The sequence below is a fragment of the Podarcis erhardii genome (assembly GCF_964252035.2).
Source record: "Podarcis erhardii genome assembly, chromosome: 4".
Taxonomy (NCBI): domain Eukaryota; kingdom Metazoa; phylum Chordata; class Lepidosauria; order Squamata; family Lacertidae; genus Podarcis; species Podarcis erhardii.
In genome coordinates, this window is record NC_138508.1 from 21,504,416 (window position 1) to 21,531,223 (window position 26,808).

At 40.3% G+C, this 26,808-nt stretch overlaps 1 protein-coding gene across 2 annotated transcripts in view; it reads left to right on the forward strand.

Annotated features, from left to right (window-relative positions):
- DYNC2H1 (dynein cytoplasmic 2 heavy chain 1) overlaps nucleotides 1-24,364 on the forward strand; it is a 147,931-nt gene extending 123,567 nt beyond the window's left edge. For both annotated transcript variants that reach the window (XM_081859973.1, XM_081859974.1), the window contains 6 exons: nucleotides 1,988-2,197; nucleotides 2,374-2,463; nucleotides 10,495-10,604; nucleotides 12,890-12,971; nucleotides 17,616-17,732; nucleotides 24,172-24,364. In XM_081859973.1, coding sequence (XP_081716099.1) covers nucleotides 1,988-2,197; nucleotides 2,374-2,463; nucleotides 10,495-10,604; nucleotides 12,890-12,971; nucleotides 17,616-17,732; nucleotides 24,172-24,330 — 768 coding nt within the window. In that variant the 3' untranslated portion in view covers nucleotides 24,331-24,364. The remainder of the gene's footprint in view (nucleotides 1-1,987; nucleotides 2,198-2,373; nucleotides 2,464-10,494; nucleotides 10,605-12,889; nucleotides 12,972-17,615; nucleotides 17,733-24,171) is intronic.
- Nucleotides 24,365-26,808: the final 2,444 nt, after the last annotated feature.

Here is a 26,808-nt window from a genome sequence, read left to right on the forward strand (position 1 = left end):
TTCCCACTAGTAGTTATCAGTGACATGGATTGGTGGTGAAGAAACTCACTATATAAATGTGGGAACAGCGCAGCTGACAACAAGAATAATGTGGTGTGCTAACGTTGTCAAAATAAATTCTGGTGGAGCTTTCCTATTTATTTTCCTTTCTTTTGACAATGGTGACTGGAAAGAGAGTGGTAAATGAAGCCCATGAAAAGCCACCTAAATCAGTTGCAGCCGTCAGGCCATTTTCTGAAGCAACTTCTTGGTAAAAACTGACAGGCGATGAAAGTATTGTCACTGCTGTGCCGTATAGTAAATGTGATTGATAACTTTTTTCTATGTATTGAATTAAAATTCTAAATAAGTTAGCCACTGTACTCTTATGAAATTTAGTCCAGCACAACACTTGTACGCATATAGCAAGAATTAGTCCATTGTGGGAATAGTTCGGCATGTTCAATTGTAACTTTCTTTCCACAAAGTATTTTATATATATATATATATATATATATATATATATATATATATATATATACACACACACACACACACACTGTGTGTATATATATATATATATATATGCAAATTAGGCTACATTAAAATCATAGGTAAAATCATATATATGTAATCTGTTTCTAATGAAAATGTGAGAAGAGCTTGCTTTAATGTAACCTTTTGCCGTATACATAAATGTTTTGGTCCTCCATGGTTTGTGAGTCAAACGAAGAAATCTCTGAACATACTTTCCCATGGTTTTATTAATTAAATAAAATGTAGTTTTATAAAATTTTAAAATAAGTGCTGAGTGCTTGCCAGTTGTCTCAGTGCCATCACAAGCATTGGCCAAAACGCTGGAAGAGAGGCGCACACTCACTTGCTTGTATGAATAGCTTTTTTAAAACACACGTCAGGTTGGCATATCATCAGAACCAACTCAAAACCAGCTGATAAAAATGACTGATCTTATTGTACAATTATCAAAAAAGAAAATTTAATGCTGTAAATGTATAATTTATGTAAAGACTTTTAGCCTGTGTAGCTTTTTTCCATTACATATAATATGATTTCAGAGCTTGATTTTGGGGAAAATCAGGAAACAGAAAATTGAATCTGAAGTAATCTTCTGCTAATGGCTTTAGCTGAGCAATTTGCAGAGTTCTGGGGATTTAAGAACATTGATTATTGAAGAGGAAGCACTAATTAGCTGCATTTAAACTACAGCATCAGATGTTTCCCCAAAATACGAGTTTGAGGTTCATCATGTATAATTCACTTGTTAGAGTATTTAAAACATTGTTTACTTCCTGGCGTGTGTGTGTGTGTGTGTGTAGGCTTTTAGCTAGGAATAAAACCAAATTTCATAATTGACCTGTCTCAGAAAACAAACAACGTCTGCTCATAATGCACAGGAGCATTATTCAGTGACCATTAATGCACTAGATGAAGCTTTTGGATGAGATACAAGGCATGACACATAAAACAGGTTATGGTAATCAAGGCTTGAGGTTACCAACGCATGCACTTCTGTGGTTACGCGGTCACATTACAAGAATGGTTACAGATGGTGTACCAGTCAAAGCTGGTAAAAAGCACTCTTGGCCACGTGGGTCACATTGGATGCCGCTCACAGAGATGTGCCAAGGAGTACCCTCACAATGTGTACCTGCTCCTTTAGAGAGAGTGCCACCCCATCCAGAACTGTCAGTCCTGTGTTCTCCTGGACACAGGAACAACCCACCCACACATTCTCCATCTTTCCAGGATTCATGCTCAGTTTATTGACTCCCATCCAGTCCAGCAATGAATCCAGGCACCAGACCAAGGCTTGTACAGGTTCTCCTGACTCCAGTGTAATGGAGAAATAGAATTTAGTATCATTGATGATACCCTGTTCCAAACCGCTAGTGACGAGTCCCAACAGCTTCATATATGTGTTGAATAGCATTAGGGACAAAATAATACCCTGTGTCATCCCATTGAATAACATTTTCTCCCCTTTTAGAATTCAAATCTGATTCATCAGAAGGTGTCCCCTCCTTCTGAGCGCCAAGGCTCTCCAATCCTGTCATTCATTATTCTTGAACAGTTCAATGCCATTCGCTTGGTTCAGAGTATTCATCTGTCTCTCGCTGCTCTCAGTAAAGTCATCAGAGGAACCTCGCTGTTGAGTTCAGAAGTACAACAACTAGCAAGTGCTTTGCTAAACCAAAAGGTAAGGTCTTCTTTTAAATTCTCGTTGTACATAATACATCTTTATTCTGTAAATATGGCAAGCTTGAACCAAAGCCAACTAATTTAGATAAGTGCAAGTTTTAATCTTCAGTTAGGTTCTTGTGTGACTCACAAAGCTCAGCAATGCCTGCAATTATTATCTTCTTCTTCTTTCAGTGCCCCGTAACATGGCAGAGCAAATGGGAGGGCCCAGAAGATCCTTTGCAATATCTCAGAGCTGTTGTAGCACGAGCACATGCTATCCAGGTACAATTTTATATTTCTCTAAGATTCAGAATTTTAATAATAAAAAGTAAAGTTCACGTGTATTCTATTTATATTTCATATTCATACCTACCTTTCTTTTATTAAAGACAATCTCTAGGTAGCTTGTATTGGAGTGTTCCGCAAATACAGTTTTGTCTACATAACACTTTCACATATAGCAAGGCGGGGAAGCGGAAGATGTGGAACCTGTTTCATAGAACTGACTAGAATCATAGACTTGTAGACTTGTAGAGTTTATACCTTGAAGCATAAATTCCCACTTCACTTGCTTTTTTAAAAAACAGCAACATGTCATTAAATTCATATAACACTTGATTGTAAAAAACCTCAAAGTGGTTTACAAAAATAATAGAACAATAAAATTATCAATACAAACTGTTAACAACAGTTGGGGGTATAAAGCACCCAAATAATAATTAAAGTCAGTGATACTTTTTTAAAAAACCCCACCCAGATTAAAATATATGTTCTACACATCTGTAGAACATAAAAAAATGAGCGTGTGCCAAAAAAACAGGTGCCTGCCTGATGTCAATAGGCAAGAAGTTCCAAATTGTAGGTGCTGCCACACCAAATGAAATGAAATGTGGAACAAGTATTATTGGGCATCTGTAACAGTGTCAGTTCCACAAATCATCGAGTCAAGGTAGATGGGTTGCAAGTCGTTCAGGGCTTTATATACTAATAATAACACCTGGTAGCAAATTGGCAACCAGTGCAGGTCTCTGAACACAGGCGTTGACAGGGTCTCACTCCTGCCAGCAACCAGGCTGCAATATTCGGGGCTGCCCTTGAAGCTGTCCCAGAAACTCCAGCGGGTACAGAATGCTGCAGCGAGGCTCCTCATGGGGTCTCTGCCATGGGAGCATATTCACCCAGTGCTTTTCAAGCTGCACTGGCTCCCGGTGGAGTACAGGGTCAGATTAAGGTGCTGCTTTTGACCTTTAAAGCCCTTCACGGCCTAGGACCCTCGTACCTACGGGACCGCCTCTCCTGGTATGCCCCACGGAGAGCCTCAAGGTCCATAAATAACAACACCCTAGTGGTCCCGGGCTCTAAGGAAGTTAGATTGGCTTCGACCAGAGCCAGGGCCTTTTCAACACTGGCTCCGGCCTGGTGGAACGCTCTGCCTCATGAGACCAGGGCCCTGCAGGATCTGATTTCTTTCCGCAGGGCCTGTAAGACAGAGTTGTTCCGCCTGGCCTTTGGCTTGGAGCCAATTTGATTCCCTCCCTCCCTCTCTCTTTTTTTCTCTCTCTCTTTTTTTTCCTTTTTCTTTCTTTCCCCCCCTTCTTTTCCTTCTCCTCCTGCGATGAGGCTACATTTTAATATTTTAAAGTTCCATTATTTTAATGTTGTATTTTATTTTGTTTTTAAGTTTGTAATCATTCATCTTGCTTTTTTTAATATTGCTTGTAAGCCGCTCTGAGCCCGGCCTTGGCTGGGGAGGGCGGGGTATAAATAATAAATTATTATTATTATTATAATATTCTACACTAATTGTAGCTTCCAGGTCAAGCCCAAGCGAAGCCTCATATAGAACACATTGCAGTAAAGCAGTACCTCCGTTTACATAACCCTCTGGTTACATAAACTTCAGGATGCAAAAGCAGCAAACCCGGAAGTATTTGACCGGGTTTCTCTGCACGTGCATGCGCAGAAGTGGTCCTCAGATTGCAGAAGCCTCGGGATTCAACCGGACCTCCAGAACGGATCCCATCTGCAACCGGAGGTACCACTGTAATCTGGTCTTGAAATAGTATGGACCCCTGTGACTAAAGGTTTCCAAGCTTTTACATGGATATATTGTCCTTGCATCCATAGTTTCAGGAATGGTGTTGGGGTTGTGTTGGGTGTTTGTGCCTGGAGTCCTGTAATGGTTCTGTGATTTAAGTTTACACTACACAAAGCCAGAATAATATAGTCCCATGCCCTGTCCTATGAGCTATGCTCTCCCTCTCAGGAGTTGGTGGTTTGCTGGTGGTGTGCTGTCACTAGGATTGGGAGTTACTCTGATTCCTATATTTCACCATGGTAGCACAAGCAGAACACAAAGAGGTGGCTTTTTGCTCTCCACTAAGTTCATATGGCTTACTCTACTTCAAAAGCTGGCATGATGTTATAAGGATAAGAAGAATATGAGTTGGCAGGTGTCCATTTTTCAGTGGGCACTAGGACACCAACATGTGGGGTTGTGTTCTTCTGGTTGCTTGAGGCAGGAAAAAATCATTTAAAGGTAATTTAATTTGAAAAAGTAACTCATGTCTAGGGTATTCTAAATACTTAGTGGATAGTTTCCCAAGAAAACTAACAAATATGAAGAAACAGTTTAGCTTTTATTTAGACAAATGAAAGTGCACATTGGAGTAAATGTGCAAAATTCTAGTCATGATTTTTGAAAGTCAGATAACATTTTTCATTCTTACTGAAGAATCTGACTCATTCAGAAGCTGAGGTGAATTTGTATGCAAGCATTCCCTTTGGTACTACAAAATACCTTGACGGTGGCTCTCGGAACTTCTATGAAGATCCAACCTTAGCACATCCCATGACAGATATTGTAGTCAAAAGGTTATTATTGCCAGCTCCAAAATTCATTTCCTTAATAGGCTCCCTTGAATTGTCTGTAGGTGATGCATATTGCATTAGGAAGTTTTATAATAAAGAGTGTTTTAATTTCATTCTTTCATATAAAATGACTTTACCCTTGGGAACACGTAATGAGATGAAGAATGCACTAGCAAATTAACATCTCAGCCTGTCATATTGCTAAGGATTATTAGATACATTAGGCCACTCCACAGGCATGAAACCTTATTAAACCTTGAGGAAGCTTTGTGACAATAATGTTTTGTGTGTGCTAGTTTCTGGAAGTTATTTTAGCCAAATTTGCATCGCCGAGGGAATTATTTACAGTGTTCTGTCTCTGGCATTTAGAGTGCAGTCTCTGCTTCTGGGAATAGCACCTCTTCCTTGTTGAACACTGATTTAATCTTCTGATTCCACAGGGCAACTGGGAGAGGGGGGCAGAGGAGAGGCTTCCTGGGTACCCAGATTATCCCCACCTCTCGGGCACAAAGCTTCTGTGATCCCTCCTATATTCTGACTATAGTTTTCTTTTTCTGAAGTCCGGAATTGTACATCCTTCCCTCTTCCTAGTTAGAGACACTTATTCGGGTGGGGACGGGGATAGGAAACTGTAGCTTACTTAATATCTGTCAAGAGCTTGTCCTACACTCAAGTAGGACCCTGGCAGAGACACATGCCCGACTGGCATGTTCTCTCCCTCCTGGTCAATTGTTTGGGAGCTTCAAAAGCTTTCTTCTGCCTGAACATCACAGCGACCGATGCCAACAGACATTGGAACACTCAGGGATCTGCAGAGTCTTTGCGGTTCACGTGACAGACCTCAGTAACTCAGCATTTTGGCTTATCTACTTTTCTTTACATATAAAGCATACACGGAGCACTGCAACATGGCTCCCTCTCTCTCTAGCACCAGGCAGCAAAAACAAAAAAACAAAGGACAATAGTCCCACTTCACGGAACACAGTAGCACAAACATCCTGTCTCCGTCACTTCCCACTCTGTGGAATGAAAACATACACCATCATGTGATAAATAACAATCTCATGACTGCAATCATGGAGCAGGAATCTTAACAATATCCAGACTCCAATACAGCAGCAGCTGTAGCCTATTGGCGACCCTGCCCCTTCTCTGCTCTACAGCTAAGACAATGATGAAATAGAAGGAGCCACAAAAAGCTAACTCAGAATTTTTGGGCAGTTCCCCAGGATTCCAAAACTGGAATGGAAAGAAGCATTTTCCCCTCAAGGGAAGAAGATCTATAGCATGCAGTGGCCCCTCCCCTAGTCCAGGAAGGCAAGCACCAATCTCAAGCTGGAAAAGGAGGACCTTACAATGTACCTTACAAATTCCTGCATTTTAGAACTAAATCTTAGTTTCCACCAGCAATTCTATGGAAACAATCTCTCTGACAATGCTACAAATGTTTTGCCTTTGCACCTTGCCTCCAGCACCCTAGCACAGTACAGCTATGTCACAAAGAGGATGGAGAAGATTCCTGTCACAACACCATGTGTGTTTTGTATGTGCTTAAGCCGTAGCTAAATTGATACACTAGCAGGAGAGGGCAGGCTAGTTTATTATGTCCAGAACCAGGACTAGGATACGTATTCCCAATTCCAAAAGCTGCTGCCTCACTTGAGGTCAGGGACGCGGGTGGCACTGTGGGTTAAACCACAGAGCCTAGGACTTGCCGATCAGAAGGTCGGTGGTTCGAATCCCCGCAACGGGGCGAGCTCCTGTTGCTCGGTTCCTGCTCCTGCCAACCTAGCAGTTCGAAAGCACCTCAAAGTGCAAGTAGATAAATAGCTGTCGCTCTGGTGGGAAGATAAATGGTGTTTCTGTGCACTACTCTGGTTTGCCAGAAGTGGCTTAGTCATGCTGGCCACATGACCCAGAAGCTGTACGCCGGCTCCCTTGGCCAGTAAAGCGAGATGAGCGCCGCAACCCCAGATTCGGTCACGACTGGACCTAATGTTCAGGGGTCCCTTTACCTTTACCTTTACACTTGAGGTCAGTTCTAATCCCTCATTTTCCTTTAGTTCTAGTAACACTGGAGTTCTTTCCTGTAACAATATCCCACAGCACTATATATGTGAATACTTAAATCGCATGGGTGGACCAATGTGATGTGTCGTTCCCATCTGATTGGTTGCCCTCTTGGCCAGGCACTATCTGTGTGGATTTTCTGACATTTACAAAAGCCCTGTGGAATAATTCAACTGGAAATTTCAACACCTTTGCTCTAGCTTTTTTATATAATCTCTGGTCATTTCAATGCAATCTAAAATGGGAAGAGTTCACAATGAATTCTGCATTGAATTTAACTAATAATTATATATTTTAAAAAGAAAGATTCTGGCATTAAACTAAAATATAGTGATGTTAAAAAGTTTGTGTATTTAAATATCAATCTCCCAGCCAAGCTCACAGATTTTATTAAACACCAAATTAGGAGTGATTACTTCAAACTTCATGTGATTGTCAAACATTGCAGTCTCTTATAATTTTATTGAATATAACTGCTTGCCCATAACTTTCTTGAGGAACTGAATTAAATGTTTTTGAAGGCGCTGCTAAAAGGAATTTATTAAAAACAAATTACAAAATGATTCCCATGACCACTTAGATACTGAACAATTTACAAAATGCTGTTTTTCTAATGGGGAATTGCAATTATGGCCATGCTATAAAAGGAACTGTTGTTAAATCATTGAAAGGAGCATGCAGAGATGCCCAGTGTACAACTAATGAATACAGAAAAGGGGAACAAAATCAAATCACTCTTAATTGTCAGGGATGAACATTCATAATCTGTGTTGTGACACATTTAAAGGTCACCTGATTAAATGGCTGTGTCTGAGGGAAAGACCACAGCAACATATTTTGACCCTGACAGAAAAGCAAATTGCAATTTATTTAGTGATATTATTGTTTCAGTGGCTTTTTCAACAATGACAGTGCTATAAAACTAGCAATATTTTTTTGAAAAATAGATATATTTTTTATATGAAGCTAGCTGGCTCCCCACGCTTTGTCACATGAATCAGGCAGCTCCTACAAAAGATGGAGGTGACCAGAGCCAACTAGTGAGCCATTGAGAAGGATATCCTGATGGCACTAGCCTAAGATGTTCCAGCTGTGATTAGATGAGAAGAGGAGACACTTCAATGCAAGGGGCTGCATGCCATGGGCAGCACATCTACCTGCATCAGGGAATTCTGTGCTTCTACCTGCATCAGGGAATTCTGTGCATGCATTGCTCAGCATAGAAACCGCAGAGATGGTTAAGAAGTTATTGTTTGGGGACTTGAGGGCTGTTTTTTATGAAAGAGTGCAAAGCGTAAAGGAAGAAGAAATCCATATGAGGGTATAAAGAGGAGCCCCAGTCTTGGTCCTCTTCCTTTAAGCGCATGTGATATATGACTATAGCAAGGAGGGCTCTGTTCAGTGAAACAGTGGGATGCATGAGCGTCTCATGAATGTGAAGTTCATCCATATTGTCCTGAAAGAAAAAGGAACCAAAAATATGAGGTCAGAGGACACTCACATGTTCTCTATCAGTTGTTTACTGAACTTCTGAACCCATCCAATGTATTTTGGATAAGGATAGATTTCAGAAAATGAATTAGTTGCAATTTGGTTGGTTGTGAGATTTCATTTTATGACTGAGAATTTCATGGTCTCTTTATTCTGATGCACGGCATATGTAGATTTCACTTTATGATAAATATTGCACTTCAAAACCCAAAAATTATAACTAATGGGCCTCTTATTGTCCAATGCATTGTGTTGAGCTGAAGGAAAATGTCTGTTACAGGATATGTGAGTGTGATAATGATAGGTATTTATGAAAGCTATGTGGCACTTCCGCTATTTTATTTCATAATATATTGTGACCATTGTTGCCATAATTCACCAACTTTCACTTCACATGCAAAATTTATGTGGGGTACTATGTTTCTATAATGTTTAGTGACGCATATGTATTATGATTAGCTGTGTATAAAATTCAGTGTAATTTGTGAACTAATTTATGTATGGTAACTATAAGGCTTACTCAGAATCATAGTAAATATTGTTATATACAGTGGCGTATTCATTTGAGAAGAGATTAATGTTCTTTATGACATATTGTGTACTAAGAAGGGATACATACAGGGAAAACAGACAAGCCTAGGCAGCCAATTTGAATTTGTGGGCCAGTTCACAGCTTGTATCCAATAAGTCCCATTCATCAAACAAGACTGTTCTTCTTTTCATAAAACTATTTTTTTGTTTCAACGTGGAAACAATCATTTCCAGATAATACTAGAAGATTTTTATACTTCATTTTACCTTTTAGATATGACATACTGAGCTCACTTTATCATTCCATAAGGCCTACAGTCTGTCTTCTCTGAAGAAGATCAGGAACAAATAAGCCATTTTAGAGCTAAAAAGCTTAACTTCGTTAAAAATAATAATCCAGGATAGATATTAGAAGGATGCAGGCTCAATGTTCCTGTGTTTCTCACCACAAAAAGACGAATGGCATCAAACATTCTTAGTTCAGGGTTCTCCCACTCATAAATCTGCCCCTAGGACATTAGTAACACCCCTTTAAGTAGAAATGAGACTTCACAATTTCCTTTTGTTTAGACAACTATCACATATCAGGACCTTCTAGTTTCCCAGACCACTCTGTTACATCGTAAGCTCCTCTCTCAAGCACCAAATTTTCACTTGAGGGTTCACCTACATACCAGGATAGGCAGATTCTTTCTGAGAACAGAAAATGGAAGAGTCTTTTCCTAGCAGATGCAGCCCACAGTTCTCACAATCACTTTAATTTTGTGTGATTTATATATTCATTTTAAGCTGCCTTGAATTTGATTTTATCATAGAAAGATTAAGTATGAATGTCAAAATAAATAAATTGAACGATCCAATTTAGGGGATTAATAGCATTTTATATGGAGACTACGTTTGCTTCAATGGAAAACACAGTCCAAGTTAAGTCTCTCTTCTTTTGCAGTCTGATGTAAAAGGGTTGACTTCCCATGGCATTTACTTACCTCCTGTCATTTTCCAGAATGGGATTTTTTTTAAGATAACAAGACACCCCCATTCTCATTGAACATGATTTTTTTGCTCCCTGAGCTGGAAGCTGCCATATGAGTAAGAAAAACCTAGTCATGTTGTGCATCAACTTCATCTTTCTTGCCCCTCAATCACACTAAAATCAAGTTCAAAGTGCATTTATCATTTGCATCCAAAACTACAGTCCTGGGCTTGGTTATATGCATTGATGTCAGTGGGACATATAAGCATATAATGTATAGAGGATTGGTGGGCGAATGTATTCAAGATTCAAGACCATTTACAACAGTAAACTAGGTGTTTTTCCCCAATTAATGTGCAATATTGTTATCTTTGTAGAATTGGGTGAGTAAAGCAGAAAAGCAGATCTTGCTCTCAGATACCCTCGACCTCTCAGAACTCTTCCACCCTGACACATTTCTGAATGCCTTACGACAAGAGACCGCCAGGTAAGTGAACTGGTTGCCATTTTATGAATCTCTTAACACCTTTGCTTTCCTTTTATTGCCTCCTGTTTGCCTTTCTTTCCAGGAAAATACTAAATGGTAGCAATCAAAAACATTCTCTTCTGCATGGAGCCCAGTTGGCCCCCTCTCTGTCTCTCTCCTACCCTCTCGTTATGACCTTTTTTCTATTTAGAGAGACTTTTAGTTAATTGCCTTAGAAACCCGTGGTTTTTATCTTCTGTTATGGACTCTCTTTTAGATATATGTTAAAGATATTATACATTTTGCGTTAAAAATTAATGTGGGCCACCCTGAGTAGTGTTTCTAAAAATGTAAAAAACAAAACAGGATATAAATTTCCTAAATTAAATAAACGGGTGAAAAACCAATATACTAATCATGTATAACTTGTTAGCCACCAAGCTTCATGACATGTAAGATAAGTTGAGAAACCTTGATCTCCTGGTATTGTAAAAGCAGGGGAAGGAATGGAGGAGGGCCTGATGTTGTGCAGACCCGCAGTACAACTTTCTCTCCAATAATAAGGACTTCTTTCTGGCAGCAGCTTCTGTGTTATTTTAGGGAGCAACCCAAATTCAAAACCCGCCTGGATGAGCAAATTAGGATCCAGCAGATCTCCAGCTCTATTGGCCAGTTCCCAACACAGCCAGAGTATGCTGGCATAACTTCCTTATCCTGACTCAACCAGCTGAACCAAAATAAGTGGATGTTACTCAAGCAGAAGCCCTGAAAAATGAGTGCTCCAGTGGCGTAGTGGGGACAGCAAAGCTAGCCAGGCTTACTTGAAAGTAAATTCCATTCATTTCAGTGAAATCTATTCATCTGTAAGTGTAAATAAACTTCTAAGAACCTTTTAATAATGCTTGGTTCTTAAGTACTAGCTATATGTGGACACTCATCCACATGCAGCAAGTGCCCTTTAAAAAAAAGGCACTTTGGGAGAGAATATTTTAAAGAGGGAAAGTACTGTGAGATCAAGACTTTGTGCAGTAGTTGACCACTGTGAAAAACAGGATGCTGGCCCAAATAGTTGTTTGGTTTGATCTCATAGAGCAGAGGTTTTCAACCTTTCTGAGTCCACGGTTCCCTTGACCAATTACATTCTTTCTGCGGCACCCCTGTGGGGCTCAGGAGCCCAGTTATGTCACCCCTTGCCTGCAGAGCTGGCAGCCCCTCACCCTTTTTCAAACACCATCCCTTGTGGAGTGTTCTCTCAGCCTCCCCCCTCCTCTCTCCTTATGAGTCCTCTGGGCAGCTGCAGCTGCCACCCTGGTCTCTGAGCTGCCCCCCTCACCCCAAAGAGAGGTGCCTCCTCACACTGCCCCACAGGGGCCTGGGAAGCACCCCCTGGCCAGCCCCAGAGGCACCATTTGCCATGGGAGCTTGTAGCCAGCACTGCTGCAAGAAACAGCCATGCAAGCCTTTGGGAGGCAGAGACTCAAGAGGGCATCAGAGGAGGGAGGGAAGGAAAGAGGGACAGAGGCCAGTGCTGCCCCTGACCATCATTCAAGGCACCCTAGGGTGCCACGACACACTGGTTGAAAACCACTGCGGTAGAGCATCACTGGCATGAGAAGAGCTGAAACACAAGAAGCAAAGACAGACTATACTAAAGGAGCCAAGGCTCATATGATATACTGGGATGCAGCCAACAAAAAAAAATATGTTCAGACAGTGCAGCCCTGAAAGCATTCCCTTGCCAATCAAGCCAATGGTTATCAGTAATTAGTTAAAACAGAAACATGTGGATACTTTTGTGCCTGTGGTTGGAATTCCCTTGCCTGGCAGCAGTAGCTCCATTAGTATGTAGGCCAGGTTTCCACATTTTCTGCTAGCGGTTTCTGGTTAAGTCCCAGCATTTCTACTCTTCAGAGCCAGAACATGAAGACAGCTCTCGGGGGAATGTTTTGTGGAGACAGAACATGTTTTTGTGCAGAAAATGTTATCTTAAACATAGGTATGTAAATTAGGAATTCATAGTCAAGGAAATAAGAGATTGTGCTTCTTGAGAAATTACTATGTAGTTTTTTTAAGCTCTTAAATTCTTACTCAGATTGAAACAATATTGTTTGAAAAAAAAATACTTCTATCTTATTTTTCATTGCCAGAAATATTTTCTTTTACAGAATGCTGTATTTTCTCTTGCTCCTTTTTTTTAATAAAAAAAAAACCAATTCCCTTACTCAGCAGATGAATCTGTTATTTTAAGTTTCTTATGGTCTTATGAAATACATTATTTAGGTTTTCATCTTATTTCTCTCTTCTAGGGTGATGGGCTGTTCAGTAGACAGCCTAAAATTTACAGCATCCTGGAAAGGTCAGATACGAGCAGCAAAGCTCCAAGTTCAGGTATTCTGCATGTTCATATTTTTCTCATTCACTGAAGCTTCCATGAAATTCTATGAAAGCCCATTGAAATGTCCCTTCATTTGTTCTGTTAAACTTATAGCCTACCCAGTCCCCAAAAATGTGATGGGTTACCCTGGACACTCTCTTATTTTCTATGGGAACCAAAAGCCAATAACATTTTTCACCACTTCTGGAAGACAAACATGCAGGTCTCCAGAAGAAATTATTCTAAAAGCTGAGTATGGGGGTCACAAAAATGTTGCAAGAATCCACTGCTGTAGCACACAAACCAAATTCCCTTCCTTTAAGATGCTTTCCTCTTAGAGTGGTTCTGTGGTAAATGGTGCTTTCTATAGGCAGCAGTAGCTAGCTTGATGGTGTTACACCCCTTGTCTTCCCAACACTGAGCATCGCTGCTGCTTACTAAAAGCGGGAGGGATGGGGCACAAGGAGCTCAATGTGGTGTGAGTGCAATAGTAGGAACATCTGATTGGTTGCACCACACTGAACTTCCCATACCCCACCCTTCTCAGTTAGCAGCAGCAGTGCTCAATATTGGGAAGCCAGGTGTTCAATGCTGCCCTGCCTGTGCCACTCCACTGATCACTGCTGGCTGTAACATGTGGAGTATTGCAGAAAGGTAAGCTTGTCACTTCAGCAACTGTTAGTCCTGGCGCCAATAGAAGCCTGGCAGAAGTCATCACCTTGAGGCAGAAATAACACTTCAAGGACTGGCAGAGTCCTCAGGGAGGAGTGTGTGGGGAGGGACAGCATGGCATGCATAGCAAGAGGATGTTTAGATTAAAAATGAACTGATTAAGAAAAAGACCAGTTGACAGGAGCAAAGGCATTTGTTGTGGCTTAATGAAGGCTAGGACCTGCAGATCGTAAATCTGGGAGCGGATTGTCAACAATTACAAATGCATTTTTCAGACATTCAGACTTCTGATACGGTTTTCAAGTGTATCTGTAAAGGTCACCTAACAATTTTGGGATCCTCTCTGAAAGACAATTTGAAGTGCAGGTGCTCTTTAGTGAGGTACCTGAACCAAGTTTACAGCTTGGTCCAGAGGGATTTCCAATCCTGAAATGGATAATTAATTCACCAGATAACCTCAAGGCATGATTAGGGTAACAATTCCTTCCTATTAAGGCTATGAGGAATTCTTGATTCAGAGTCAATTTGTACATTATTATATCTTTTTAATGACATTTAGAATTACTTGGACAGAGACTCTAACCTGACACATCTCATGCCCATATGCAAATACATGCCTTTTGTGATAGTTTTAAATCACTGGGAAATGAAAAATAAAGAGATGTTCCCAATGACATTTTAGCAGTAGCATGAATTCAGTGAAAACAGAATATAAAGACTTTAGAGAAAATATATCCCAAGTTATGTCTTCAAGTTTTGCAAACATTAGATGTGCTGCTTATACACACAAATATTAAAACCATACGGACTCTTGGCTCTGTATAAACTAAAGAGAAGCATGGCTGTGCCTTCGCGGTGGCTTTCCAGTTGAGTTGTGATCGCACTTAATGATCATTCAGTTCCTACTGTGGAGAACTTGAACCCTGAAAATCAGAGATTCTTTGCAATCTGCCAGCTTACACATTTGTTTGAAATAAAGTGAAGCTTGATGTGTGTGGGCAAATTTATCTAATAATGATCATGAAGGCTGCATTGCTACTTAAGGCACAACAGTATTTTATTCTTCTATTAGTGCTGCAAATCATTCCTTCCTTTGAATCGTAGGAGGAAAGAAAAGGGGTGAGCTCTTTCTTTCTCCCTCGTTTCTGTCCTCTGTCTGCCTGCCTGTGCATACAATCAGTCAAGGGAGGCAGCAGGAAGACATAGCCTCTTCCCTGCCATTCCATGTTCCCAAATCCCAGCAGTCAAGGCGAAACTGCTGCATTATTTGTCCTGGATGGCACCAGTCCTCATACAAGGACTAGTGGCACAAAATTTGCCTGGGGATCCAACAAGGACCCCCCCCACACACACAAAGCAATGAGGTTTTGCAGTGAGATAAATCAGGGGAATATAGCTATGGCCAATAAATGTCTATATTACCTTGCCTGCACAGGGAATTAGAAGAACAACCTGGTACCTCAGGGTAAGAACTTAATTTGTTCTGGAGGTCCGTTCTTAAACTGAAACTGTTCTTTACCTGAGGTACCACTTTAGCTAATGGGGCCTCCCGCTGGTGCCGTGCCGCTGGAGCACGATTTCTGTTCTCATCCTGAAGCAAAATTCTTAACCTGAGGTACTATTTCTGGGTTAACAGAGTCTGTAACCTGAAGCGTCTGTAACCCGAGGTACCACTGTATTACATTTAAATGTGTTTATTTACTCAAAATGGTTGACAGAGTAAAAAATAGTTCTTATGGATGGAAGCACAAATACTGAAAATAGAATAGAATGATTAGTGGTTAAAATTATGCAGACTTATCTGCCCAAAACAATTCCCAACAGAGATAGGAAAAGACATGCCGTATAAGGGATTATGAGGTGGATGTTTAAACCCAACATAAGCAAAAAGATACTAAATAAACCAAGAGGAGGAAAAGTTCACATGCAAATAGCTGGTTTTCAGCTCTCCCAGGAGCTGTAGGTGCATAAGACTCATGAAATATGAAAGGCAGAAAGAAGTGAGAGGGTTGGGACACAGTGGCTCCCTGTCTCATAAATGAATATTAAGAAGAATGAATACTAAGAAGCAGTTTCTTGAGATTTCACTGTTACCGCTGGAGCCTTGTTGTGGCTGGGTTTGGAGGTTTACTGCTGATTTGGGTGGGAAGGGGTTTCTTTTCAGAACAGAGAGTTAACTAACTCCCCCTGTATTCTGGAGGATGGCTCATCTGCTAAAGCATGAGATTCTTAATCGCAAGGTTGTGGGTTCGAGCCCCACATTGGGTGAAAGATCCCTGCATTGCAGCGGGTTGGATTGGATGACCTTTGTGGTCCCTTCCAACTCTACAGTTCTATGTCTTCAGTTATTTCCACCACAACCTTCCATATTGTGGGCCTTGACTGGCCTTATCCAACTTCATGGGGATACAGGAGTGAGAGATGAAGTGAGTGATTCTAGCTAAAGCTCAGGTAGGGGAGAGAAGGCTTTCCCCCCAGTAGGTCATGGGGTCAAAGTATCTTGAAAAGGAGAAGCATGGGATCGCCTTCTGGGTAGGTTCAAAGAAGCTGTACAACTTGGAGGTGCAAGAGAGAGAATTGATTTATCAGCTGACATTTAACCTAAATTTGCAAGGTCATCTTAATTCATGTCTGGGATAAGCGCAGGTGACACTGAAGAACAAAAAGGGCAGTTAATGATCTGCCATGAGTAATAGCAATTACATTTCCCACCATAGTCACAAAAGGTGACTTCACCAGTCAAGATTATGCTTTAAGACTATGTACGCTACAGGGATTGACCTTGGATTTCTAAGGAAATAACAAACAAGGTTGCTTATTTTAATCAGAGCAGCATGTTTGCTGGAGATAGCTCATTATTCGCACAGGATAATTAATAGCTGAATTTGAGGTGTTTACCTGCATTTGACATGACACAGAGTCCATAGGATTAATTAGGCATGCATTAAGGTGGTTCATTTGTCACAGGGAAAATCTCATGTTCAGCAATCACTCTGGGGAGCATCCTTAGACCAAACAACTGGGGATCTACTTGAATATGACATAGTAGGTTTGAGGGTCCTCTTGTTAAATGTGCCCCCTTTCAGTGTGAAGCTAAATGATACACAGTTTGGGGGGCATGTGCAGCACTTCCATTGAACTGAGCTCTGCAACAGTGGCAAGTGGCAACAATTTTTTATTATATACATTGCTTTTGAGAATCATATTGAAATGGATTCAAAAAAATATGGAGCTAGGAATGCCAATGACAAAAAAAATATAATTTACTTTATTATTAATTTCAGCAAAAATTAGCTTCCCCTAAATGTAGGAATAAGAAACTTCCTTCAGAAATTGTATGTGCTGCTTCAGGAATTAATTGCTAAAATGAAGCTTTCAAAACACATCACCCCTAGAATTCTAGAGTGCCAGATTTGTTAGCACAATAGAAAAAAATAAAGTGAGCAGCAGACCTTGTACAGTCCCCCCCCCATACATTTAAGATTTCTTTTATTTATTCCCCTTGTGCATTATTTCTACACATAGTAGAGTGGCAAACATTTCAGTGGCTTGCAGAAAACATGCAGTAACTGAATTCGTTCTTTGAAAGTGAATGTCGAACCTCTCAATGGAAAGCCATGCCTATTTGAGCATTTGTTTTCTCCTCTTTATGTGACATGGTTAATGTTTATTTGGCTCTTGCTGCTCTATTTCCATTACTCTAGTGCCCTGACACTTGCCACTGACACAGGTACTGACATAGACTGATATTTTTTCTCTAGCGATAATAAATAATTTGTATCCAAAACATAGGAAGTGCCCTTTATTCTAGAACATACTTTGTAATCACACTTCCTGCTCTGTTCTGTACTATTTTCAGCTGATTTTTGTTATTTACACGAACCATTCAGAGAACTGCTTTAGCCTATGCTAAGATATAACATGATCACTACTCACATTTTCAATCCCTAACACACATTTGAATATTTTATGTGTTTCCATGACAGATCAGTGGCCTTCAACTGGAAGGCTGTAGTTTTGATGGAAATCGACTTTCAGAAAACCAGCATGATTCTCCCAGTGTGTCATCTGTGCTCCCTTGTTACATGGCCTGGATTCCACAGGTAATTCATTATTAAGGGTCCTAAACTTTAAGTTCTGTAATTGGTTTCCTTTGCTGTAATAGGTTTTCAGTATGACGTCTGACCTGCTTTAAAAAAAAGAGGTCAGATTCCTTGCAGTTTAATAAGCTCCATTCTTCATATCTTCAAAAGTGGATTTTCTTTTTATCTAAAGCTATACTTCTCGAAAAGAGGAAATAGGTTTTCATAGAACACATGGTGCTCATTCGCCCTTTGTTGTTGCAGTGTGGACCTGTAAATAGAGAGTTCTATTCCTGGTACAGGTTAATATAATTTTCATTTCCTCAAATATTAGCTGGGAACATTTAACCAGACTAACCACAAAAGCCATATTGCATAACCAGAGCCAGTTTTCATGACTATTTTTTTAACTCACTGATGTTACCTTAAATAAGTTCTTTTCAATGAATATTCACCTATTGAGCTAGTCTCAAGGCTTCATATGTGCCCGGATCACATTCAACTTACTTTGATTCAGTAAAATTTCCCAATTATTTTTGTAGCTTTATGCAAACTTTTGTTTGAACAATTTCATGCAAAGAATCTGCAAAGTTGATTCCAACACGCAAATAATTATTGAGTGAAGATAGGGCTGCCATACATCCGGAATTTCCCGGACTTAGCCGGAATATGGCAGTCAGAATCAGTGTCTGGTTCTGACTGTGTCAGAAGTGTAGATTTTGGCAACTTTTCTTAAAAATAGCTCAACAGCTTTGGCAAATAATAATAATAATAAGCTCAACAACTTTCCCCCAAAAAAGGTTGAAATCTGGCAACCCTAGGAAGAGTCCCTCAGAATAGAATGAATGACTAATTTTCCTATCATGTAATAAGCCATGACAAACCTAGACAGCATCTTAAAAAGCAGAGACATCACCTTGCCAACAAAGGTCTGTATAGTTAAAGGTATGGTTTTCCCAGTAGTGATATATGGAAGTGAGAGCTGGACCATAAAGAAGGCTGATCAGCGAAGAATTGATGTTTTTGAATTATGGTGCTGGGGGAGACTCTTGAGAGTCCCATGGACTGCAAGAAGATCAAACCTATCCATTCTTAAGGAAATCAGCCCTGAGTGCTCACTGGAAGGACAGATCGTGAAGCTGAGACTCCAATACTTTGGCCACCTCATGAGAAGAGAAGACTCCCCGGAAAAGACCCTGATGTTGGGAAAGATGGAGGGCACAAGGAGAAGGGGACGGCAGAGGACGAGATGGTTGGGCAGTGTTCTCAAAGCTACCAGCATGAGTTTGACGAAACTGCGGGAGGGAGTGGAAGACAGGAGTGCCTGGCGTGCTCTGGTCCATGGGGTCACAAAGAGTCGGACACGACTAAACGACGGAACCACAACAACAATAAGCCAGATATATTAAGGCTTTTCTAGACCATGATAATCACAGTTGCATTACAGTGGTGCCCCGCAAGACGAATGCCTCGCAAGACGAAAAACCCGCTAGACGAAAGGGTTTTCCGTTTTGGAGGCGCTTCGCAAAACGAATTTCCTATGGGCTTGCTTTGCAAGACGAAAATGTCTTGCGAGTTCCTGCGGGGTTTTTTTTCCTCCCCCCCCTTTTCTAAGCCGCTTATCCGCTAAGCCGCTAATAGCGCTAATCCGCTAAGCCGTCAATGGGCTTGCTTCGCAAGACGAAAAAACCGCTAGACGAAGAGAATCACGGAACGGATTCTTTTCGTCTTGCGAGGCACCACTGTAGTTTTACATAGTGAAACAATTCAGTCATACAGGTATCACACTATGTACTGATGCAGAAACAGTTGTGCAGAGGAGAGCAGGCTGAAACCAAACAATATGTGTCAGCCTTTGGAATAAGCAAGGAGCAACTGGAAATATACACAGTCAAGGTGCAGGTCATACTAGACCAGTGTTTTTATCCTGTGGGGATGCAGGGTTACACATACCCCTAAACATTTTGTGAGTCTAAGTTTGGCCTCATTGAGGGGCAGTATTTCAATATGAGTAGAAAAATGAGAGTACCCCTAAACTTTTTTTTAGAAAAAAAGCACTGTACTTGGCTAATCAATAGTTGTTGAATATCACAGAGCTCTTAGATGAATATAGCACTCCAGACTTTTTCATATGACTGGTTGATAAATCCTTAGGGAAGAAAACTGCCCTGAAGAATAACTTTTGTTCATTGTCTGCCATTTATCACACTCTCCCAATTAACCTCAGATGAATAATTATTGCCAGATTGTCTGCAGTTTATTTCCCCCTAAAACTGAAATCTGAACCAAATTAGGTGTGATATGCAGTCATATGACTCTTTCCCTCTAGTGTTTTCTTAATTAAAAACAGCATTGAATATTGCAGTAAGAAACGGGGGGGGGGGAGTATTTTACTCTTTCCCCTCTGGCTGTTCATTTGCTCAAGACCTCGCTTTTGCTTTTTCACCCGAACCTTTTTGCTCATTCTCAGGGGGAAAGGACCTTGTATATTTTCTGCAGGGGGGAAGCATGTTTGGGGTGCTTTTGAGTTGACAAAGTGCTGGAAAGAAATAGACTGTGCAGCCCTTCCATACACCTACCTCCTCCTGCTCTCAAAACTGCTATCCCTTTTTGTTTAAGTTGAGGAAAGGAAACACATAGCTGCATTTATTTGACCCTCAGATTTTTGGGCTGCTGTGTGTATTTCCTGTGTTTATAGTCTGAATATAACATTTTGATAAGAATCTTTATATGATTTTTTTTTTTAACGAAGTCATGATTTTCAGGTATCTTATTTTCCGTTAACAATGTTGGCAAACGTGTAGAAGCAATGCAAGAGTAATTCAAAGGCAGTTTTTAGTCATGTGTAGAAACTTCCTATGATCCCATAAGACTTCACCTAGTGCAATTCTGAGAGATCAGCTGCGGAAACCTCAGCAAGGGCAGATCAAACGAACATTTGATACAAAGACATGGACAACGGCATTCACTACTGGATCTCAGTAAAGTGTATTGTTGTTAGAGATGTGCTTCATATGAACTCTGGGTCAAACTGGAGTGTCTCAGAGCCTTTGAGGGCTTTCCCACAGCAGAATCTATGCAAGGTCCCTCATGTCAAAGCAGAGTCTCCAAAAAGGCTTGTTTCAAATTGGTAGCAATAAACTGCTATTTTATTTTATTTTATTTTATTTTATTTTATTTTATTTTATTTTATTTTATTTTATTTTATATTTTATTTTATTTTATTTTATTTTATTTTATTTTATTTTATTTTATTTTATTTTATTTTATTTTATTTTATTTTATTTTATTTTATTTTATTTTATTTTATTTTATTGTGAGAAGCAAAAGCTTTCAGTGAACTAGGTTGAGCTTTTCTTTCTATCTCCACACTTTAGATTTCTTTAAAATCAAAATTTTTTGGTCTGAGTAACTTTGTGCAGTTTTATTAAATGCAGTGCTATTCTCCACACACACACACACACACACACACACACACACACCTTAGATGTATGTAGGGTAGGTGCATTAATGTTCCTTTTCAGTCTGTTCTTAATATCCTTTTCTCATTGGAATTGATGCAAAGTTTTATCACAGTGCAGTATTATGCCTCTTCCCTTCAGTTTAATGCTGGCATTATTTGTGTTTCTATTTCATTCCATTCTTACCTTGCTGTACTTTCATTTTTGGTAGAGTTTCATTCCTCTGCCCCCTCTAGATTTGAGACTTTGTATATGAGTCTTTTTTTTTAAATTAAGCTGAGTTATTTCATTTTATTTTTAGCTCAGCCTGCTTTTCTCATATACTCAAGTGAGCCCCTAGTTGCCCCTAGTCTGACTCTGCCAAAGTGAATTGCTTACCGTATTTTTCGCCCCGTAGGGCGCACCGGCCCACAGGGTGCACCTAGTTTTGCGGGGGGGGGGGAATAAAGAAAAAAAATAATTCCCCCCCCCAGGCCCGAGCTTCTCCTGACCCCAGCCCCCAGAACAGGCTGCTATCTGCAAGCCTAGGGAGCCTGGCAGGAAGTTGCGCCGGGCTCCCAAGGCTTGCGGATATCTGTCCGAAGCCCGGGGCGCGCTCTCCTGCGCTCCCTGGGTTTCGGGCTTCAGGCTGCTGTCTGCAAGCCTTGGGAGCCCGGCAGGAACTCCCGCGGGCTCCCAAGGCTTGTGGATAGCTTCCTGAAGCCTGGAGAGCGAGAGGGGTCGGTGTGCACCAACCCCTCTCGCTCTCCAAGCTTCAGCGAAAGCCTGTATTCGCCCCATAGGACGCACACAGATTTCCCCTTCATTTTTGGAGGGGAAAAAGTGCATCCTATAGGGCGAATAATACGGTGATCTTAGTCTACCATAATTTATTATCACTCTCTCTCATACACACCTACAGTATCTGTCCTATATTATTTGTGGCGATAGACTCATAGAATTGTAGAGTTGGAAGGGACCACGAGGGTCATCTAGTCCAATCCCTTGCAATGCAGGAATCTCGAGTAAAAGCATCCATGACAGATGGCCATCCAACCTCTACTTAAAAACTTCCAAGGAAGGAGAGTCCACAACCTAATGAGAGAGACTGCCAAACAGTTGTTACTATCAGTAAGTTCTTCCTGGTGTTTAGTCAGATCTCCTGCAACCTGAAGCCATTGTTTTGGGTACTCCCCTCTGGAGCAGGAGAAAACAAGCTTGCTCCATCTTCCATTGACAGCCCTTTATATATTTGAAGATACCTCCTCTTTTCCAGGCTCAACATACCCTTAACTGTTCCATATACCCTTAACCATCAACTCCCTTAACTGTTGCTCAGAAGGAAACTGTAATACTGCCCTTGGAGGAGAACGACTACAGCTCACACTGGACAACCATGCCTGCAAATTTCTCCAAATTCTGCTAGGGGGAAAAAAGAAAGCTATACACATGTCCATTAAAAATCAAATTTAAAGGCACCCAGTGGAATGTTTCTGGCTGGCTTAATCTACTCTAGATGGGCTACCGCCTGCACAGTTTATCCGGTGCACACTCCTAATTGCTACTAATTTGCCAGAAGCAAAGGGAGAAGTTTTGAATGTGCCCTTAAATAATATTTTAAACAGACTGTTCCATAAACAGTATACAAGGGTTGTTTTGTATTACATATACGTAAAGAAAAACAAATCCCAAATATTATTTAAATGCATAGAATTAGATTTTAAAAACCTTGAACATTAAGAATTGTACTCCATACAACTTTCCAATTAAAGTAATAATCTTTATTTAATGCAGATTTGGAAGCCTCAAATAATTTGTTCTACATGCTAATTTCCTTAAACATGGGTTTTCACTATGAAAGTATAAACTGGTAATTTTATTGCAGAAAAAATATATGTTGCTTTGTCCTTGAAGAAAAGGAAACACAGATTTCTGGGACATATTAGAAAACAGGGGGTGGATAAAATGACTGGGGCACAGTTCACACTTATCAAATCTGTTTCTTTTGCTATAGTCCTGGTTGTAAGCCCTGTTGAATTCAGCAAGGCTTGCTTTTATAGAATTGTGTTATTTATTTAAAAAAAGATAGTGTTATTATTTTTCATTGTTTGTTAGGAAGAAGCATAACTGGGAAAGAAGCCGGCTACTCCCATAATCTCACACTGTTACTTATACCCTTCTCTGTTTATTTACTTTAACATCCGTCCCCTAAATCACCAATTGTAGTAGCCTCAGAAAATAATTCTCTGTGATTAAGCTAGACCTGTCTGTCAAAACTGCTTGTGGGGAACCTTTGACCCTCCAGATGTTGATGAACTACAACTCCCATAAGACATAGCAAGTGTGGCCAATGGCCAAGGATGATGGGACTTGTAGTTCAGCAATATCTGAGGAGATCAAAGGTTCCTCACACCTGGTCAAAATGAAACATCTCTCTTGCACACACTTCCACCTCTTCCCTTCTCAGACTCTGGGTGTTTCACCAGTCTGGTTGATCATATGTCACAGAAAATAAAATAGAATGAAAATGCTGTGTGCTTAACTTTTTGGAAAACCCAAGCCTACAGAGTGGCTCAGAAGCTTTCGAGGCCCTTGATCAACCTAAAGACACCATATTAATCAGTAATGTGAAACCATGACCTGAATCACCCCAATTCACTGGATTATTCATGTTGCACATCCTTAAATCAAAGACTTGTGCACACACGAGGACCCTCTTGCTAACTGTGGAGACTAATTTCACAGGTGTCAGCCCCATTGAGTTCCTGGCATTCTTACCTAATTTCGCAACCCTGTATGAAATGAGTCCTGGTAATTGGTAGTGACCTTGAATGCATTTGGCTAGCAATGCTTTCCAGCAGTTGACATATCCATTCCTACTCTGCTCTCTCTTACTCAGGTTCTCTTCTGATATCTAAACATAAATGAATTCATCACACTTGGCCTTTACATCCTTGAGCGTCATGAGATTAATTCATCTAATGCCTTCACATTCAAATGAATTGTTTTTTTCTTGACAGAATGCTTATGGGTCCTATTCTCCTGATGAATGCATCTCTTTGCCAGTTTACACCAGTGCTGAGAGGGATTGCGTGGTGACAAACATTGATGTTCCATGTGGAGGCAGCCAAGATCAGTGGATCCAGTGTGGAGCTGCTTTATTTTTGAAAAATCAGTAAGAAGAAGGAAGACTATAAATGTTCTTGCTGCTAGCCACCAGATAGAGCTCTGTTATCTAAGAACTGTCTCTGTTTGCAAAGTTAATTTAAAACCAGAATGTGAAAAATCCAAAGATTATATAAATAGCTGTACATAAGAAATTCTCACATTGCATTCCAATGGGCGAACAGCATAGTTTAAGACTTGGTCATTTTTAAATTTTATTTTTTTAAAATACTTCTTTTTTTAGTCAATGGACACATCACTCATTGCACACAATCCACCAGGAAGTTCTCCTGCAAACGCTGAATTCAAATAAGCAGAATCTGAACATGAAAACCTAGTAGTGTCATTGCACAACTCCCATGTATTTCAGTGGGGCCAGAATTTCTCTGTGGATTGTGCCCATTATGCATAAGCCATTAAATTCATGTGCTGTGCAACCTCCATTCATTTTGTGCATCCTGGCATTAAAACGAATCAAGGTTGTGCATCACTAGTACTTTGAAGAGTCTTTCCGTTAACTTTACTCTTTACTCATGTGGTTTACTAAACATCATCCACACAACTCTACATATTCTCAAGGTTGTAATACTATCTATTTCAAGCTGTGTATTACAGTATTTTAGCAGATTTAGTCTTTGAAATTCCTGTGATCTCTTTATTTTTCCATCTTCTACATTTCCACCTTTTAAAGAGTATATTTATTTGTTTGTGCACATGTAAAAGATAAAAACCTTAGAATTGTCTAGGTACAAATTTTAAAAACAGGTCATGCTGATATATTTACTGAAAAAATATATATATGTGAATTAAATCTCTCATTAAATAACGTTTGTAGCTTTTCAGTTGCTATTTTGTTTGAGTGTGGTTTGTGAGTAACCAGATTCTTCCGTGTGCTGTGTATTAATTGTTTTATCTGACTCCTGCAGCAGAAAGACTTATGTCTGGACTGGACTGAATTCCAGTCAGGATCTGAATACATATACAACACAAATTCACAAATTAAGGAGAATGTTAATAAGCTGCAGATTAAAATAATAGATCTATATTCTTCTTACATCACATGCCTCACTTTGGGGGAGAGGGTGGGGGAGATGAAAAATAATGAATGCACTCTAACCCAACAGAGCCGGCTGTGGGCTGCCATTTCAGAGAGATCTAGATTCTCTTCCAATGACCTATTGCATCATCAGTGGTGGCGCTGTGGTTTAAACCACCAAGCCTCTTCAGCTTGGCCAATCATAAGGTCAGCCCTTTGAATCCGCACGACAGAGTGAGCTCCCATTGCTTTGTCCCACCTCCTGCCAACCTAACAGTTCAAAAGCATACCAGTACAAGTAGATAAATAGGTACCACTGTGGCAGGAAGGTAAACCGCATTTCCATGCACTCTGGTTTCCGTCACAGTGTCCCATTGCACCAGAAGCAGTTTAGTTTTGCTGGCCACATATGTGACCAGGAAAACTTTCTGCAGACAAACACCAGCTCCCTTGGCCTGAAAGTGGAGGTGAGCGCCATACCCCATAGTCACATTTGACTGGACTCAGCTGTCCAGGGGTCCTTTACCTTTACCTGCATCAGCAAATGAGTTTTGAGATGGAGAAGAACAGCTACTGAGCTTACTCAGAACTGCACCATCTCAACAGTGTGCCTCACTGCTATGTGTTTTGTGTTTTTTATATTGTAAACAGCCCTGTGATCTTCAGATGAAGGGTGGTATAGAAATAATAATAATAATAATAATAATAATAATAATAATAATAATAATATCTAGGAGCAGCCCCCACCATACCTGATTCATGAAAGCAGCACATGGATCAAAGACAAGGCATAATATTAGCCTGTGTGGAATAAGTTGGTGCAACTCTAGAGGCCTCATTGCCTTCAAAGCTATCAGGACTTTTGTGATGGAACTTCTACAAAATATGTTCACTTGGCTAAAACATGTTCTAGCATTTCCCAAAGGTTATTGAGTATTTTGTATTGTGCGTCAAGGGCCTGAAACATGATATAGCTTAGGTTGTCTCTCTGACAGGCACAGTTTGTGGCAAATCTTCCCTTCTCTTCTTGCAAATGAATTTTTAGCATTCAGGGTCCACTGACTTTGCAACTGTGAACAGAATGCTAGCTGGTGTCATAGTGTCAGTAGAGAGCTTGGAGCAGCAACTCAGATTTCAAACCCCTCTGTTCCTGATTATTATCAGCGAAATGTCAGCCTGGCGGTGGCATTTCAGCATCAACACCTTTCTGTTTCAATTGCTGATCATTTTGGTAGTTGAAATGAAGATGCCAACTAGATATGTGAGTCCTTTTGAGGTGTCAGTAATAAACTGGGAATTGACAAAAGGAAACAAGGATGCAGAAAACAATACATGGGTTTTTAAAAATATATTTGATCATTGGCTGTCACTCCATCCATCTCATCTTGGCTAACATTGTTTGATGAGATACAGAGAGGCATTATACTGCATAGTTTATTAAACATAAGACTTAAGG